This window comes from Eubalaena glacialis, chromosome 1, assembly GCF_028564815.1.
Source record: "Eubalaena glacialis isolate mEubGla1 chromosome 1, mEubGla1.1.hap2.+ XY, whole genome shotgun sequence".
Taxonomy (NCBI): domain Eukaryota; kingdom Metazoa; phylum Chordata; class Mammalia; order Artiodactyla; family Balaenidae; genus Eubalaena; species Eubalaena glacialis.
The window spans coordinates 171,719,455-171,735,764 of NC_083716.1; the positions used below are offsets into that span (position 1 = coordinate 171,719,455).

The 16,310-nt window shown below is 37.6% G+C and overlaps 1 protein-coding gene across 1 annotated transcript in view; it reads right to left on the minus strand.

The window, feature by feature from the left end:
• Positions 1 to 2,205: 2,205 nt before the first annotated feature.
• Positions 2,206 to 16,310, minus strand: part of FIGN (fidgetin, microtubule severing factor) — a 114,426-nt gene continuing 100,321 nt past the window's right edge. The window contains exon 3 of the mRNA XM_061200811.1: positions 2,206 to 4,871. Coding sequence (XP_061056794.1) covers positions 2,617 to 4,871 — 2,255 coding nt within the window. The 3' untranslated portion in view covers positions 2,206 to 2,616. The remainder of the gene's footprint in view (positions 4,872 to 16,310) is intronic.

The following is a 16,310-nucleotide window of genomic DNA, read 5'->3' on the forward strand; positions in this document are numbered from 1 at the left end:
CATTTAAAGCTAAAAGCCAATATGCATGACTTTATTTTCAGTTTTATAAATGAGTGTAAAACACAATAGTGCAGTCATATATTTGGCATTAACTCTTACTAGCCACGAAAATGTGGGTCAATACTGGATTTTCCAAAGTTGTCTAAGTAAGATTGGGTTTGTCAAAACTTGCCAGTTGCTTTCAAGTGAACACAGAATGTTGGCAGAAATGAAATGTGACGTCCAAAAGACTGAAAATAGGTCAGCACCATGCAAAAGTAAACTTGTCAGTGAGATCAATATGAACCTACAGGTTAATGGGGATATTAGAATTTCCTTACAATAAGGGATATGTGCAGGGTAGAGCCAGAACACGATTGTAGTGTTTATTCACTTGTGAAAAGCAGAGGACGTACTTAAATATTATTTTTTGTATCCTTAATGAAAGGCACTGCTTTTTAATATGGAATATTTATATGTAAGAACAGTTTTAATTGATAGAAAATCATAGTAAGTTAAACTCTGGTTCATTTGCTCCGTTTTTAGCAACAAGAAAAATAAGAAAAAAGGGGAGTAATGATCAAGCATCATAAAATTTCAGAAATGTCATCAAGTCCTTCATTAGCTTTCTCTATGTTAAGTGTTTCAGAGAATTTGACATTGTGGATGAAACCAGTAAAAAAAAAAAAAAATTGAAGGAAAACAAAACAATAACAGAAAGACCTTTCTTAGGGCTTCTCATTGCATTTATTTAAAATTTTAAAAAATGTACATCACTTTTTGAATACATAAAATGCCAGTGCTTTGCAACAGTTTTGTTACTGCATCTCTCAACTAAAAAAAGGAAGGAAAAAAAAAAAAAAACAGGAAAAATACATTCAAAAAGCCAGGCTGTTCTGCTTATGCACGGGCAGTGGCTTTGGAAGGCTACAGCCTACACCGTGTCTGTTCAGAGGCATTGCCAAACATCAGTCAGCTAGCAATGAAAAGTTGCACATAAAGCATTAAAGGATACAAAGAACAACTTGGTGGGGAGCAGAAGAGGAATGGGAAATTGAGAAAAATGCCACATATGCTGTTGGGGTGAGGGTGGACTTAGGTGGAAGTGAGCATGAAGACTGATGTTTTTTGGAAACTAGATTTATGGGAAAAGATGGAAGAAAACAAAGCAGCATGTTTGGCAAGCTATATTTGTGTGTGTGTGTCTACTTCCAATTTTCTACTTGACTTTCCAAGAGAAATGTAACAAAACTGAGGTAGAAATGAATGTGGGAGCACTACAGCCCAGAAGATTTCAAAATGAGAAGCAAAATTGCACTGACAAGAGAGGAGTCAAGAAGGAGAGGGGACGTAGATATATTCTTTGCGGATATATAAGTAGGTTGGTTGTTTTCTGTATTTATTTGTTTGCTTGTTTGTTTTGGTTGCTATCTTCTGCATTCTGTCAAACAGCGCGGCAAGCCTATAAGCTAGATTAGTGAATAGGATGACACCATTCCCAGCAGTTTCAGAGAGAACTTGCAAATCACCACCACCATTACCAGCTCTGCAGGAAAAGGCAGTCCTAGTTTTTAGGTACTGTGACTTTCAGGGTCCTAAACAGGTCTTGTGGCTGACTGTTCTAGACACTAACACAAACTGAATAAGTAGCTTTCCATTAACCAGTGTACCTTCTAAGAACATTTTCACTTCATTATCAAGGAGCAATGTACGAAGAACTCTTGCAGGTATTGATATAAAGAATTATTCTGCTCTGGTCAATTCCCCATAATTAGTGAAAGAACCTTTAAAAAAAAATCCTTCCATTTTTACTTTAAGTTGTAAATATTCAGTTGTATCACACTCAGTATTTTTCTGGATACATTCAAAGTAATTTTCCTTGCTATTTTCCAATTGTTGAGGTAAACATACATTTTAATATAAAGTAACATTGAAGCCTATCCCATTACTCTCAGCAGTACATAGTGCTTTCAACACATTCCTTTGAGGTACTGTACAAATCACAATCACTTTCCTGAGTTTTTGCAGACAAGAACATTAAAAGAAATGAACTGCAGAAATTAAGGTCCAGATTACCGTTACCCTGTTTTACCTGTTCTTAGCTTAATACTGCAGAACAGACAGGATTGAGGAATACTGTTGCTCTTAAAATGGCAAAAATCTGGTTTTCTGTCGAAACACAACCATTCATCTCTTTAGTCCAATAATGTTTGAAGTTAAAGCTCTTTATATTAGCACATGCCACCAATGTAATTGTGAGGCAAACAAAAAATAAAGCACCACTCCAGGCACTTGACAGCAACTAAATCTCGAGAACAGCAGAATGGAATCAACACACGAGGTTCATGTCCTTCTGAAATCAACACACTTGCACCTTGCTCCTTGGTGAGTGTTGTCTAGCTTGAACCGAACTGAGCATCAGCAGATGCTTTATGTCATCTGGGGCTTTCAAATCAGAAGCTCTCATTGGATGCATTTTTCCTCCAAATCTACCCTGACTCTAAAGATGCAACTTAATCGTCTTCTTCCCCAGTACCCTTTGCAATTTAAACACTACTGGAAAGGGGCTCTATACCCTATGTAGCAGGTTTTATGTGTGTGTGCCAACATTCATTACATTTTTTTTTAAAGAAGTTATCACTGACTGCAACCAAACATTTTGTTCCATTCAACATACATATCAAGCTCTTTTTGAGATATGCTAGGCTGAATCTTGCAGAAAGCATTTTCAAAGTCTTGATATGTAACGGGTCTCAACTGGCTGGGCATAATGGCTGAAAGGTCTGTGGCTGGCATGGCATGGAGAGGGCCCACCGCTGCTTCCTGACACAAATGAGCCACGTCTAGTCCAGAAAAGCCTTCTGTGCGCTGGACGAGCAGTGCAAACTCCTTGTCATTGAGACAGTAATTGTGCTGTGAGAGCAGTTGTACTATTATCTGGTGCCTCGCTGTGCTGTCAGGAAGTGGGATTAAAAGTCGTTTCATGAAGTACCTCCGAAGAGATTCATCTATGTCTTCTGGTTTACTGGTGGCACAAATTACTACAATTTGGTCCTCAGCCGAAGTTAGTACAGTGTCCAGCTGCATCAGGAATTCGGTTCTCATCCGACTGACTGGACTGTGCTCCTCACTCACTTGAGAGGAGAGAAGCATGTCAATGTCACTGACAAAAATCACCGAGGGCTGGCGACACCTGGCCACAAGGAAAGAGGCATGGATAATTTTCTCTGCTTCTCCTAACCACTTGGCGATAAGTCCAGAACCAGCAATTTTGAAAAACGTGGCCCCCAGCTGACTAGCTATGCATCTGCCCAATAATGTTTTGCCTGTTCCCCGAGGTCCAAATAAAAGGATGCTCCGAGGCAAGGCCGTCAGTCCACTGAATGCATCTGACCTCAACACTGGCCACAAAACCTCCTCTTTAATGACAGCCTTTACCAGGTCGAGACCAGCAATGTCATTCCAGTCCACTGGCGGTCCTTGGGTGATAATCTCATTGGTTACCAGGTCAATGAGGTGCGTGTCAGTATTCTTCAGTTGCTCGTCCACAGAGTGGTTGGATGAGGTAGCTGCACGGAGCCCAGGGCCTTGCATTGGATGGGAGAGGAGCTGCCTGTGCTCATCCCCACGCTCACTCATTACTGGTGAAGTGTACTTCCCGAAGGATTCACTGGATCTTGATCCCAATGAATTTTTAGCAGTACTGTAGGAAGGAGGGGTCAGAGCCCTACTGGACTGGCTGCTGAATTTCCTTTGCTGTTCAGAGGACATTAGCTGCTTCGTTGGCTTAAATGCTAAGGATGATGTTTCAGCACTTCTGTCAAAGCCATTCCCCCGATTTGAGTTTGAAATGCTGTTGTCGGGCATTCTGTACATAGGACTCTGGGTAGATCTCTGTTGGCCATAGCTGTAATTTCCATAACTGGAGTCCATGTCTCCTTGCCCTGCCATATAGAAAGCTTTCCTTTTGAGAGAACTTGCCGAACTGTTTGTCAGAGCCGCGGGTGCGATAGGTGTCAAACCATGACCCTGGTAGGTGTAGCCAGGAACAGTGGTGGGGGGCAGGGGGGTGGGAGCAGGAATTCCTGAAGGCAGGTATGCTGAAGGAGGAGGGGGTGCACCCCCTGGGCTGTACCCAGATCCCACAGCAGTATGAGGAGGATAGCTAGCAGAGGGATAGCTATAACTGGAGAGGTTAGAAGTCCCATTGTAGCCTGGGACCAGGGCTGGTGGTGGAGGAGGAGGAGGTGGTGGCTGTAGGAGCCCAGAGCTATGCAAGGGAGAAGGATGAGGTGAAGGAAGTGCAGGTGCTGGCTGGCTGCTGTAAGTAGAATGCAAATATGAGCCGTTGTATCCTGGGGCATATTCCTGAGATGGGAGCCCTGTATGAAGACTAGGTACAGTGTGGCTTCCACAGGTACTACTTGAATAACTAGGCTCTGTCAGGTTGCTGGCCACCCCAGGAGAGCTCCCTATACTTGCAGAGACATCTGCTGGAGGGAGGGCTGAACTGACTCCAGCTTTGCTGGCAGTGATAACATCCGGAACACAGTTCATGGGATAAACAGCGTCTGAATTCAAGGAAGGCTGCCACGGTTCGCTTTCATTTTTCCGACCGTTCACTAGTCCTGATGGTGCATCGGAGTAGTTGCTGAGTACAGGTCGGTCCACCGGGCCTTCCAAAATGCCAGAATACTTCTCTGCATATTTTTTTAGTAGGTTGGATGCAGTCAGAGCAGATATGTCATCATTTGCCCAGGCATACTGGTAGGTGCGCTGCAGATGACCTCTGTAAGCGTCAACTTTGTGGGCGGGAGACCGAGTGGTGGAGGTGATGTCAAAGTGCTGTTCTGGCCACTGGGCATGCTCCGGCGTCCACTGCATCTTCAAGCCTAAAGATTTGGGGGGGAAAAAGTTAATTTACTTAGATACTCATCAGAACTGTTAAAGCTTTTTCCCCCAACTTCTTTTGTTACCTATTATTTTCCGCCAATGATAGTGACATTATAAAGGATTTCCACAGTTTATAATACCTGTTATAGTCTCTACAATGCATGTACTTTAAAAGGGACTGAATTTCAACCCTGTATAAAAAGTGAACAATTTAAATGAAAACCCTGTATAAAATTTCAACCCTGTATAAAAAGTAAACAATTTAAATGAAAACTTTCAACCCTGTATAAAAGTAACTTCAACCCTGTATAAAAAGTAAATTTAAATGAAATTTCATTTAAATTTAAATTTAAATGAAATTTCATTTAAATGAAAACTCTGTAGGAGACCTACACTTTTTTTCATTTTTAAGTAATAAGTAAATTTATTTCTGCTAAGCCTATCAGGTTACTTGCTACACACACACATAGAAACACATATGTATGTACACACACATTCCTGTCAAATTAGAATTCAATCACAGGTTCTTACAATAAAATATGCATACATTTTAAATATCTAGCACGTGAGAGTATTAACGTGTGATATCTAGCTATCCTGTCTCTTCACATCACAGTTTCTGTTTTATATTTTAACCAATATAAAAATGAGACACAGCTGACAGATCACATCTAGGACACCTCTCTTATTTGGTACTGAACACCTAGTTAGCACAGTATAATGCTCCCTGCGCAGAACAATATGACACAGACATAGCAGGTCATTCCATAATCCAACTCTCATCTAAAGTGGTCCACGACAGTTTCAAATCTGCTTCGTGGAGTGCAGCAAAGCAATCTCCCAGGCAGCGCTCCATCGCTTTCATCGCACAAAGCCTACAACTCGGTATGAATTACAACTGGCTCCTTTCTGCCTCTCAGTCCTGTTGTTGAAACTCTGAAAAAAAAAAACAAGCATCACTTGTCTGTCGGTCTTCTAGCTAGCATTCTCCCTTCTTCTCTTATCATCTTTCCCTCTGTCTTACAGCCTCCAAGGTACTGAGGTTGGGGGGGGGGTGGGAAATATATCTATATATATCTATATCTATCTATCTATCTATCTATCTATCTATCTATCTATATATATATGAAGGGGGGAGATAAAGAGAGAGGAAGGAAGCAGGTAAAAGGGAAGATAAGAACAGAGAGAATCTGGATTCTAACTCTTTACATTTATGGAAAGCAGTGTGTGGCATAAACTCGAAGAGTACAACTGGAAAATGAGATGCTATGTGTAACTCTATCATCTGCTAGATTACTAACCGAAGCAGGGTGACTATGTAGCAAACTATACAAGAGTATTTTCTCATTATGAAGCAGTCAGAATGAGAGAATCATTTGAATTTTACAGTTTAAAGAGAGACTTTAGACATTGCCTTATTTCCCTCATTAGGGAACCAGTACCCAAAGGGATTTATAATGTACCCTCGAGGACTCACATATAGTTAGTTACAGAAGAGCACTGGAACCCTGTTCTATTTCCCAGTGCTGGTTCGTCCTATTCTAATCTCTGCTTGATTGGAACATTTCCTATTCTGATACAGCTGTATTAAGCAGGCCTCCTTAATCTCCTTTGTATTATGGTAAGTGAATTTTGCAAACTCTCTTGTGCCCTCTGGCAGAGATTCCTTGATAAGAAGGAGTTCTGGTCTAAATGAAGCATCTGTGGCATCAGCTCCCTTCTGAATTACTGTAGTCTATTTTGACAGCTCCTACCCGCTTCTGCTTTCCTCCTCCAACCCCTTTAGCTCTTCATTGCCTGACTTTGGCTCCTGACATGGCCGGCTTTGACTTACTGAGCTAAACTGAACGTATCACAGAGTTTGGTAACAGAATGGCATGTTGATTCCCTTCTGACTCCCTCTTCCTTGCTTGCAAAACCACTGCACCAGACACTGGAAGTTAATTAGCAGGATGATGCTGTGCTAATTGTGTTAATTTACAAGGTTTCAGTCAAAGAGAATCATGCCAGGGCCAGCACTGCTGTCATGCTTCTGACTTAATGATTAAGAAATACTGAAAACAAGGTGGGAAAGATTGCAGTAATTACATAATAAATGAATAAAGCAACAGGATTCATTTGCAAATATATTTTACTGCAGTTGTACTCATTTGCATTTGGATTTTTAAAAAGGATCCATGTAGATATTCATTGGCAAATCACCATCTCAATTAAATTAACTCTGCTGCACTGTATAACTTAATCAAGCTCCATATATAGATATATCTTTTTGAGTAAAAATACTAAACACCTTACTTCTCCTGTATATACAACAGATTCTTCACTTTCCTTTCCTTCACCTCCCCCCAAATCTTCATGTTTCTCTTTTAAAACTATTTAAAAAAATAATCTCTTCAATTGGAAAGAACATATTATAAAATGCTGATGAAGTGCAGCTTGCATCATTTCATGCAGAGGAACTCTGGGGGGCCTTCTAGGAAGAACTAAAGTGATATTCTTAATTGTTTCTGCTTTCTCAATCATTACTTTTTAAGGGGGAGAAAAACACACTGCAAAAATGGGTGAAATGACCGAGACCACACTTAAAGGGGAAAAGATGCAATTTTAATGAAGCAGCATTTCAGGAATCATACTTTCATTAAATTCAACTGGAAATTATTAAGAGCAAATCACCAGGAACCAATCGCAAGTAATCAGTATCTAAATTCTTCTAGTGTCATGGGATTTACTTCAAGCCTTATAAAAAGGAGAGAATATTAATGTGACTGTAATGTAGAACTGTCTAAAAGACCTACAGATTCATTAGTCCTGTAAATTATTTCCAGGGAATTTCTATTAGGATTTTTTTTCTTTAAAAGATTATCAAAATACAGAGTTGAGAAAATAAGAAAACACGTATGCTATGAGTAGGAATTTGATTAGATGGATACAGAAGAAACATGAATAAATGTCTTTAAAAAAGGTCTCAGAAGATAATTTAGGAGTCACAGACGATGGAATTTACCACAAACACAACACAACACAACACTCACACGCACACACACCCCCCCCCCCATAAAAGGGTCTGGCTTCCTTTCAGTTAGCTGAGCTAAGCCATTGTTGGCATTAGTTAACAAACATACATAACAAACATGATTAAAAAACAAAATTGCCCCTTAAAAAAAATGAAACTGCTTTAGCTTTAGAGTAATTATTTTAAAAAACAACCAAAAAGGGCAACTTTCACCTTTATTGGATTAAAATTTTCCTTGTAAATTAATCATTTGTAAAATACATGCAACAAATGATTTTAGTAAGTTATAATCACTGTGAAAGACAGGAATATATAATAAATATAATATATAATATATAATAAAGTAGGTTGGCCATTTTCACTGCATAGAGAAATGCATAGTTTAACTGCATAAACTCTAGCAAAAATAATTACATTTCATAAGATTTCTGTTTCATCTGAAATTAAGTAAAGATCCTATCAAAATTATCTATTTGGGGCTTCCCTGGTGGTGCAGTGGTTGAGAATCCGTCTGCCAATACAGGGGACACGGGTTTGAGCCCTGGTCCGGGAAGATCCCACATGCCACGGAGCAACTAAACCTGTGCGCCACAGCTACTGAGCCTGCACTCTAGAGGCCACGTGCACAACTACTGAAGCCTGCGCGCCTAGAGCCCACACACCGCAACAAGAGAAGCCACCACAATGAGAAGCCCGTGCACCACAATGAAGAGTAGGCCCCGCTCACTGCAACTAGAGAAAGCCCACGTGCAGCAATGAAGACCCAACGCAGCCAAAAACAAACAAATAAATAAATAAATTTATATTTTTAAAAAGTTATCTATTTGGAACAATTACTGGATACGCCAGTACTTGCCTTTTGATTCTCATGCTATTTTTGGATATGCTTACCAAGATAATTGAAAGTTTATTTATTGATGCATACTAAATAACAACCTAAGCAGGGCTGCAAAAGTTAAGATTAAGCTTTCATTAAATAACCTTAAGGGGACAGAATTATTCACATCCCCTGAAACATGAGTATTTATCCAGTGCTTTAAAATCATTAATAGTATTTGAAAGTATAAATTAATAGTTAAACCATAAGCTAGTTCCTAATATTAGTAGGAACTGAAGAAGCCCGTGTTCAGGGGAGTGTTCTGGTCTTAGGAGGACAAAGAGCTTTTTCACCAGTTTCTTGAATTTTAATACTAATTGGAAGTAGAACTAAACTTGTTGTCATTGTTATTATTATTGTTCTATTTATTTGTGGCGATATTTCTGATGTGAAATGTAAGCAAAATGTGGAGCCAAATGTTCTTTGAACAAAATATCATGCTCCCTTTGATTACATTGCTGTTATCTGTAAGAAGCAGCACATGCGTGTCACTTAACTTGGCACCCAAATAATAAGATGGGTTTTAAAAATAGTTCTTATATGGTTTCTCTTTGGAACATGAAGAGAAAAACCTCAGAAACAATACTATTTTAACATTATTAGAAACATGGCTCCAGAACAATAACTCCCACTGCTGTTTAGAAACAGCTTAAATATTAGGTACAATAAAAATTCAGAAAACAGTAGAAAGTAAGAAAAATAGTTCCTCAAGATAATTGAAGAATTGTTCCAAAACATCAATTTTCATTTTTGAAAGGATTAGAAAATTCTTAATACAGCTGGCAAATTTCACAATGCAATGTGTTTATTTTTTAAATATATAATTTAATAGAAAGCTGCTTTTAAGATACTTTAACATAAGTGTGCACAAGGATGACAGATACTACAGTAAAAAGCCTGAGTATTTTATTTTATTGTTATAGGATGAATTTATGTATATATAAATGAACAAGTCTATATTTCCCAAGAAACCGGACAGTTTGGATAACATTTTTTCATTCTTATCATTACTGACCATTTTATAACTTAGGTTTAATTACTAAACAGTTGCTGCCTCATTGCTCTACTTCTTCCATTTAACTCTTTAACTATTTTGAAGCAAAACAACTGTGGCATCCTTCGAAGTTCTGTCACAGCTTCAAAATGGTAAAGACACTTATATAGAAAAATGAAGGACATAAAAACAACTTTCAGAATAGGAGGAAATTGGGAATAAAAGACTAGGTCTTCTAGAATCGATTTTTAGCACACATTCATGGAAAAATTAATCTAAGACACTCACTACCGCACCCCTCTACCCCAACACAGGTATGCTATTCAGAAGTTCATGAGGTCTATAAAAGCGGCTCTCTTCTACAAGGTTCCCATAGGGTAATTCTGGCTGTTAGGGACTCTGCTTTCATTTGTAGGTTTTCTCAGACTTCCTAAGGGCAGAGACCTGAGGCAAACACCTGCAGGCATGGCAGGCTTGCTCTAGGAAAGCTGCACAGTGCTCACACAGTCCTGCACGAACGACATCACTACACCTATTACACTCCTTTGGGCTATTGTGCCTCTGAACCTCTCATTATCATTTTTAAAAAAATTTTTTTTTTAATTGAACACCATATTTACCAAGATTCTCTCTAGAAAAAATCACTACTGGGGTAAATACAATAAAGTAATTATAATAGTTTACTTACTGCCCCTTCAGCCTAATAATGCAACAGATTTATCATCTCCTAGGTAGGAAATGGCCAAACTAACACATAGAACATTCAAAATTTCAAGTAGAGAGTAGCAAATTCATTGGCTAAAAAATAAGAGCCTTCTGAGAGAGGGCCTACAAACTTCCCGATACTGAAAACTGGCCCTATACAATAACTACTTACCTTTATCCTTCAAGGGGAGTGATGACCAATCAAAATGTTTCCGCAGACTAAGCAGCATTCTCCTTTTGTGCACCGACCCTCATAAGCCAAGAGGCCAACACAGCAGTATCTAGTATTACCTGTTCTAATCTATTTGATCTGAAATCTTCCTTAGTCCATTTCCCAATAATTCCTAGCCTAAAAATGTGATGTCATATTTAAAAGTAATATCAGGGGAAAAGTGAGGGGAAGAAGCACAGAAATTATATATTCTCCTTAACCTATTTAAATAGGTTCCATCTTCAGAACACCAAAATGAAAAGTCCTGTATAAGCTGAATATGACACAGGGACTGCTAATCTTAATTAGTCAACAAATTGAGGGCCTGCTGTGTGTAAAGCCTTGTGGTTCAATGCTAAGAAATTACATCAAGGGAATCCGTTTACCAGACAATGAAACTTTTCCAGGTTCTGCATTCTTTATAATTTCACATTCTAAATTCCCTTAGACTCTTTGATTTTAGAGATTAAGGGAACTTTCAAATGACCTAGTCCCCAATCCAGACAGCCTCAGTTACAGGTTGAGTACTTCACTTATCGTGGTATACTGTGGGGTTGAGCGCTATTTTGTCTGACACAGTGTTTTATTTGGAGGCATTACTAGATTGTTGGGATAGAAAGGGACTGGAGAAAACATAAAGAAGATCCTAGAATTTTGTTTGAAGAGTGAATAACCCAAGCTTGAGGTTCAGACCACTGGCCCTGATCCATGCCATCATTTATTTGTTCTAATCCTGGTGAAATCACATAAGCATATCATACTCACTTTTTTCAGCCATAAAATATGGACAATAATGGTATCATGTACCTTACTCGATTGTTGTTAAGGTTACCTAAAGCAGTAATATTTGTGAAAATATTTTCCAACTGTAACCTGCTACACAAATATTTCTTCTTATGCTTTTATTTTGAAAAAGCCAGAGATGCATTAAACACAAAACAAAACTGACTAGACAGAAAAAAACTAAAATCGCTCCTCGAATTTATAAATCACTTTTTCTTCAACCTCTGGACAGCTACTGAAAAGGAAATTTTCCAGTGGGAATGTTGGTTATAAGAAAGGTATAGAAATTCTTTCATACTCAGCAAAACACAGAGCATGATCTCCTTAATCAAAAAGCTGTCAAAAATTCAAAATATTTTTATGCTATTTATTCTTAATAGTATTTGTGAGTCAACATTGTAGAGACCACAGCTAAGAAACAATAGAGGTTTAAAACCAGTTAAGGATGATCTGAAAACCCAGTCTCAAAATAAGATATTCTAATTATATAGCAATACTGTCAAAGATTTTTCTCTTTAAATCACACTTTCACACCTCAAGAATCCAAATTATAATACATTTTGCAGCAAATTACTCCCTCCCCCTATTCCACGTTATTTGCATAAAGCAATCCTTTTTAACAATCACAAAGGCATTTCTGGCTAAATGGTCCTTGGTAAATATAGTTTAAATACCTCACCTTCTAACATAGAGAAATTGCCACCTGACAGCCTGAAGGCAGCATGTAACCTGTAACTATATTTCATTTGACCAGCACAGAGTTTTAAAAATCAGTCAGTTTTATATAAAAGAATCTGTAGTTCCATATTTCCCACTTTTTCAAGACAAGTTGAATGATCTTACACTAGACCTCATTCTTGCCTGGCAACAGTTGCCTGAATCTGAGGTCCAGTTGCCCCCTCTAGACATGGCATGCCCTCTCCATTTTGTCATGATGTTCCCACTCTCTATTACAACATCAGGTATTTTTATGGTATCTACTGGTCACATATGCAATTAAAATTATGACTTCACTCTGAAGCTTCAAGCTCCAGTTTTTTCACTTAAGTACATTTTCCTGAAAACTAGCTAGTGCTTTAAAACTTAAAAAAATAGTAGTGCCTTTAGATTAAAATTTTTCCAAATACTATTTATTATGTCATTCCTGCCCTGTTACTCTAAGCACAGGAAAAATATTTGATATTTCCCTTGTTGATTCAGTGTCACTAGTACAACAGTGTAAAATGAGAAACGATTGCTTTAAAAAACTGGTTTCCAGATTGCTGCTGTTTCAGCGTTCCCCCCTTTGCTCTGATTTGTTAGATACTTTTTCTAGCTGTTCTCCATGTCAGTCTCCACCATTCCTAATATGCTCCCTGAATATGCCATAGGTTCTGACTCCACAAACCAAGACTTCATTTAATAGTAATAGTCAATCATGACCTCTACTACAACTTTTGAGACTTTAAGTTACTCCAAAGTTATGCTTCTTATTTCTTATAGCAAGTTGCTGGGTAGATGGTATCTGGAAAAGGAACTGATCTTGTTCTGTATGTCATCATTTTGAGCTTTAAAAGCAAGTATTCAATGTTACAGGGCACCATGACTTGGACTAGAATGGTATATACCCTGTCCTTCAATTAAATTTGTGGGTAGCTTATGATCTGAATCAGCTTCCTGAGAATGCATTAAATTTTATTCACAGCAACAAAATATTCACTCATCAAAACGTGACCAAGTATAAAAATCTCTATTTTGCCAATATTTCATAATGAGGTTAAAACTTGGTATGCATGGGTCTCATAGGTCATCATTTTTAACATGCAAGTCATATATAAGAGAATGACTTGCATTTATGACGATGAGTGCATAAGCACTTATACAAAGAAAATTACACTGATAAAAGAAATATCACTTTTAGGCCACCAGGCTTATGTTCAATACATTATCAAGAGAGCCTATCACTTAAAGCAAACCAAAAATCATAATCATAATTCAAATAAATATTTTTTTTCCTCTGGGGGTCCTAAAATCTCCCATACTCAAATCAAAGTATTCAAGTGAACCTATAATCACACTCACATAAAATACATATAGTTTATAGTTCAGCTTTATGGGTTTTCTTTTTTAAAGCACGGAGTAGTTTTACAAAAGCATATGTATACAAATTTTTGAATAATTATCTAAATCAAGTAAAAAACTGTCCAAAAGTCTGTGTGCATCCTACCATAATTCAACAGAATACACAACTATGCATATACATGCAATTTAAAATATACAAACAATTCATAGTCTGAATCTTAGTATTTAGTGTCAGGTGTTATCAACTATTGCAAGGGAAAGGATTTGAGGGTTAGTGCGTAAGAGGACTGATTTTCCCATGTTGAGTCAAATGTTATCTTGTTTATTCTACCTCTGTGAATGATTTTAGACAATTTTAATCAGTTTAAATAGTGCTTTGTAGTTAACCTTTAAAGTTGTTACTTTGTGGCCTTTCATTACTCATTCTGTCTCTTCCCTTTTTCCATATACGTTTTCAATCCATTAAGGCCATCTACCCTTCCCCCCCAGTTCTTTCTGTCATACAGAGATCATCAGGACACACCACTTCTGTCCATAGGGACTGCCAGGGCTAATGAATACGTATGTTCTGTGTCACAACAGAGCACTCCCCTTGTTCTGCAGTATCAAACCTCTTATGTGTATAAATAACAGGTGAGCTGTAGCGTGCAGGGATAAATGGGGTTAACACAACCTGAAAGCTCCATGCTAGATTCGTAGTATCTAGCCTGTATGATTGATCCAGAAAGAGAAATCCAAATGCCAAAAGTACTGTGCATTTTCTATGTGTTTTGAATCTTTATTTTAAAAAAAGGACTCTGCTGAGATAACGTTACCAGCGTCCTAAAAGTCTGAGGTCATTCCAATTGATTCTCAAGATACTCTTGTGCCATATAAAGTAAATTTGCACTTTTAATTAACACAAACTGGGCATGGTACCAACCTTGAATTACGACATGGGTGGTTAATGTCCTCTGTCACACTGCTAAAATGTTATGTTAATCATTATGTGTACATAGTGCTATTCGTAAATAGTTATTTGTGTGTATCTATTCTATTTCAAGTATATAAATGCAAAGCTCAATTTAGTTATATTTAAGGTGAACTACATTCATTTTTGCCCAACATCCCATGCTGATATGGGTCAATAAACAAATTCAGAATCTCCCAAGCCCCACGACCTTGTGTAAGATGGAATCTGCATTCAGCTTCTTTTTGTGTTCCTCTGAAACCTTACTCTAAAAAGACAGTTTACATAAAACAAAATAGATAATTAAGACTGCTTATTTAAATCGGAGGTCTCTCTCACATAATTAGACAAAGGAGTAAGAATATTATTTACATATATGTATACAACTCCAACCATTCTCCTTAAAAACTCTTTGCTTAAGGTAACTCTAAAGTGTGCAAAGCCCAGACAAAATTTGTTTAGGTTATTTATGCATTTTTCTCTTTTTGGCAATCCATGCATTAATTTTTAATGCAATAGCAAAATAGTGCCTTGGACTTTGATAAAAATATTCTATAGTCAGGGCTGGGTGACATAGTGCATTAATTCAATGTCCTTCACTCCTGGGACCTGTGTATAATTTAGTCCAGCCTGAAGAAAATAACTTTGATCTGAAGGCAATGGAAAAAGCAACGTATGAAATGAGTTTTGGTAGGTTTAGTGTTGTTTTGCCCATATAAGACAACATATGAAGATAAACTGCTTTAGAATACAATCAACATGGTCAAGGATTAAAAGTGAAGAGCTCTTAGTAACAACCGTAGTTTCCTCACCTTTCCATTCTCCCTACCTGGCCACATTCTATGGTTTGGTGAAAATAACCTGGGCGCCACCTATAATTAGGATGCTCTAATTTCCAGATAAACAGAACATTGTTAAAGTGCAGTGTGAATGACAGTCCAGTCATTAGCGCTATTGGCTCTTCCATTTGTAAAAACAAAGAATGCTGCATAATGAGACAAAAGCAGAAGACAGGCTATCAGCATCCTCAAAGAAAGTGGCATTTCCTGTCCTGGAGGGGGTGCCCCACAAAGTAATCCTTGGGGAAAGCTAACAATAGGAGGGACCACAAGCAAAGAAATTGTTTCTTTAGATTCCATCTTGATTGTGTTCTCTATGACAATATTAAACTGCATAGTTTCATCTACTGTTAGAATACATGAGGCCATAAAGAAAAAAAAAAAAAAGTTTAGGTTTTGGCTGAATTGAATAAAATGGTTGATCCAGTGGCATTTGCCACATGAAATACAGATCCCTTTTCTTTTGCTTATAAATTCTACTTTAATTCCAATCCAACTCTCTTCTGTTGTGAATAAACACAGCTTACTTTGTCTCTAATGTAGCAGTGAAACACAAGGTTGCTCTCAATACTGTCAATAGAATTCAAAGCTGTAAGGATGTTACTTCTATATGGTGAAAACTATTCTACAATTTTATACTTCTTATTGATGATAATGAACTATTTTATTGGCCTCAGTTATGGATAAGCTCCAGTATTTGCTAATAATTTTAAGGAAAAGGAAAATTTTTTTCCAGTCACATTTTTCAATTAGCAGATAGAAATGTAATTTAAAATTTGCTAGTTTTACTTGCTTATGTTAAAAGAGTAAATAAGTCAAATCTTCCTGCTACCTCTTCAAACAGTGTGCATCCTATTTACACAAGTCCCTAAACAACAGGAAAACCAGAACCCTGCGGGTGATACAGGTAGGTTACACAGAAAAATCAAATCTAGGTGCTTACATGTGTATACGAAAGTGTTGTGTCTGTAGTTGTGGAAAGGATATAGAGAAAATGGGGAAAGGT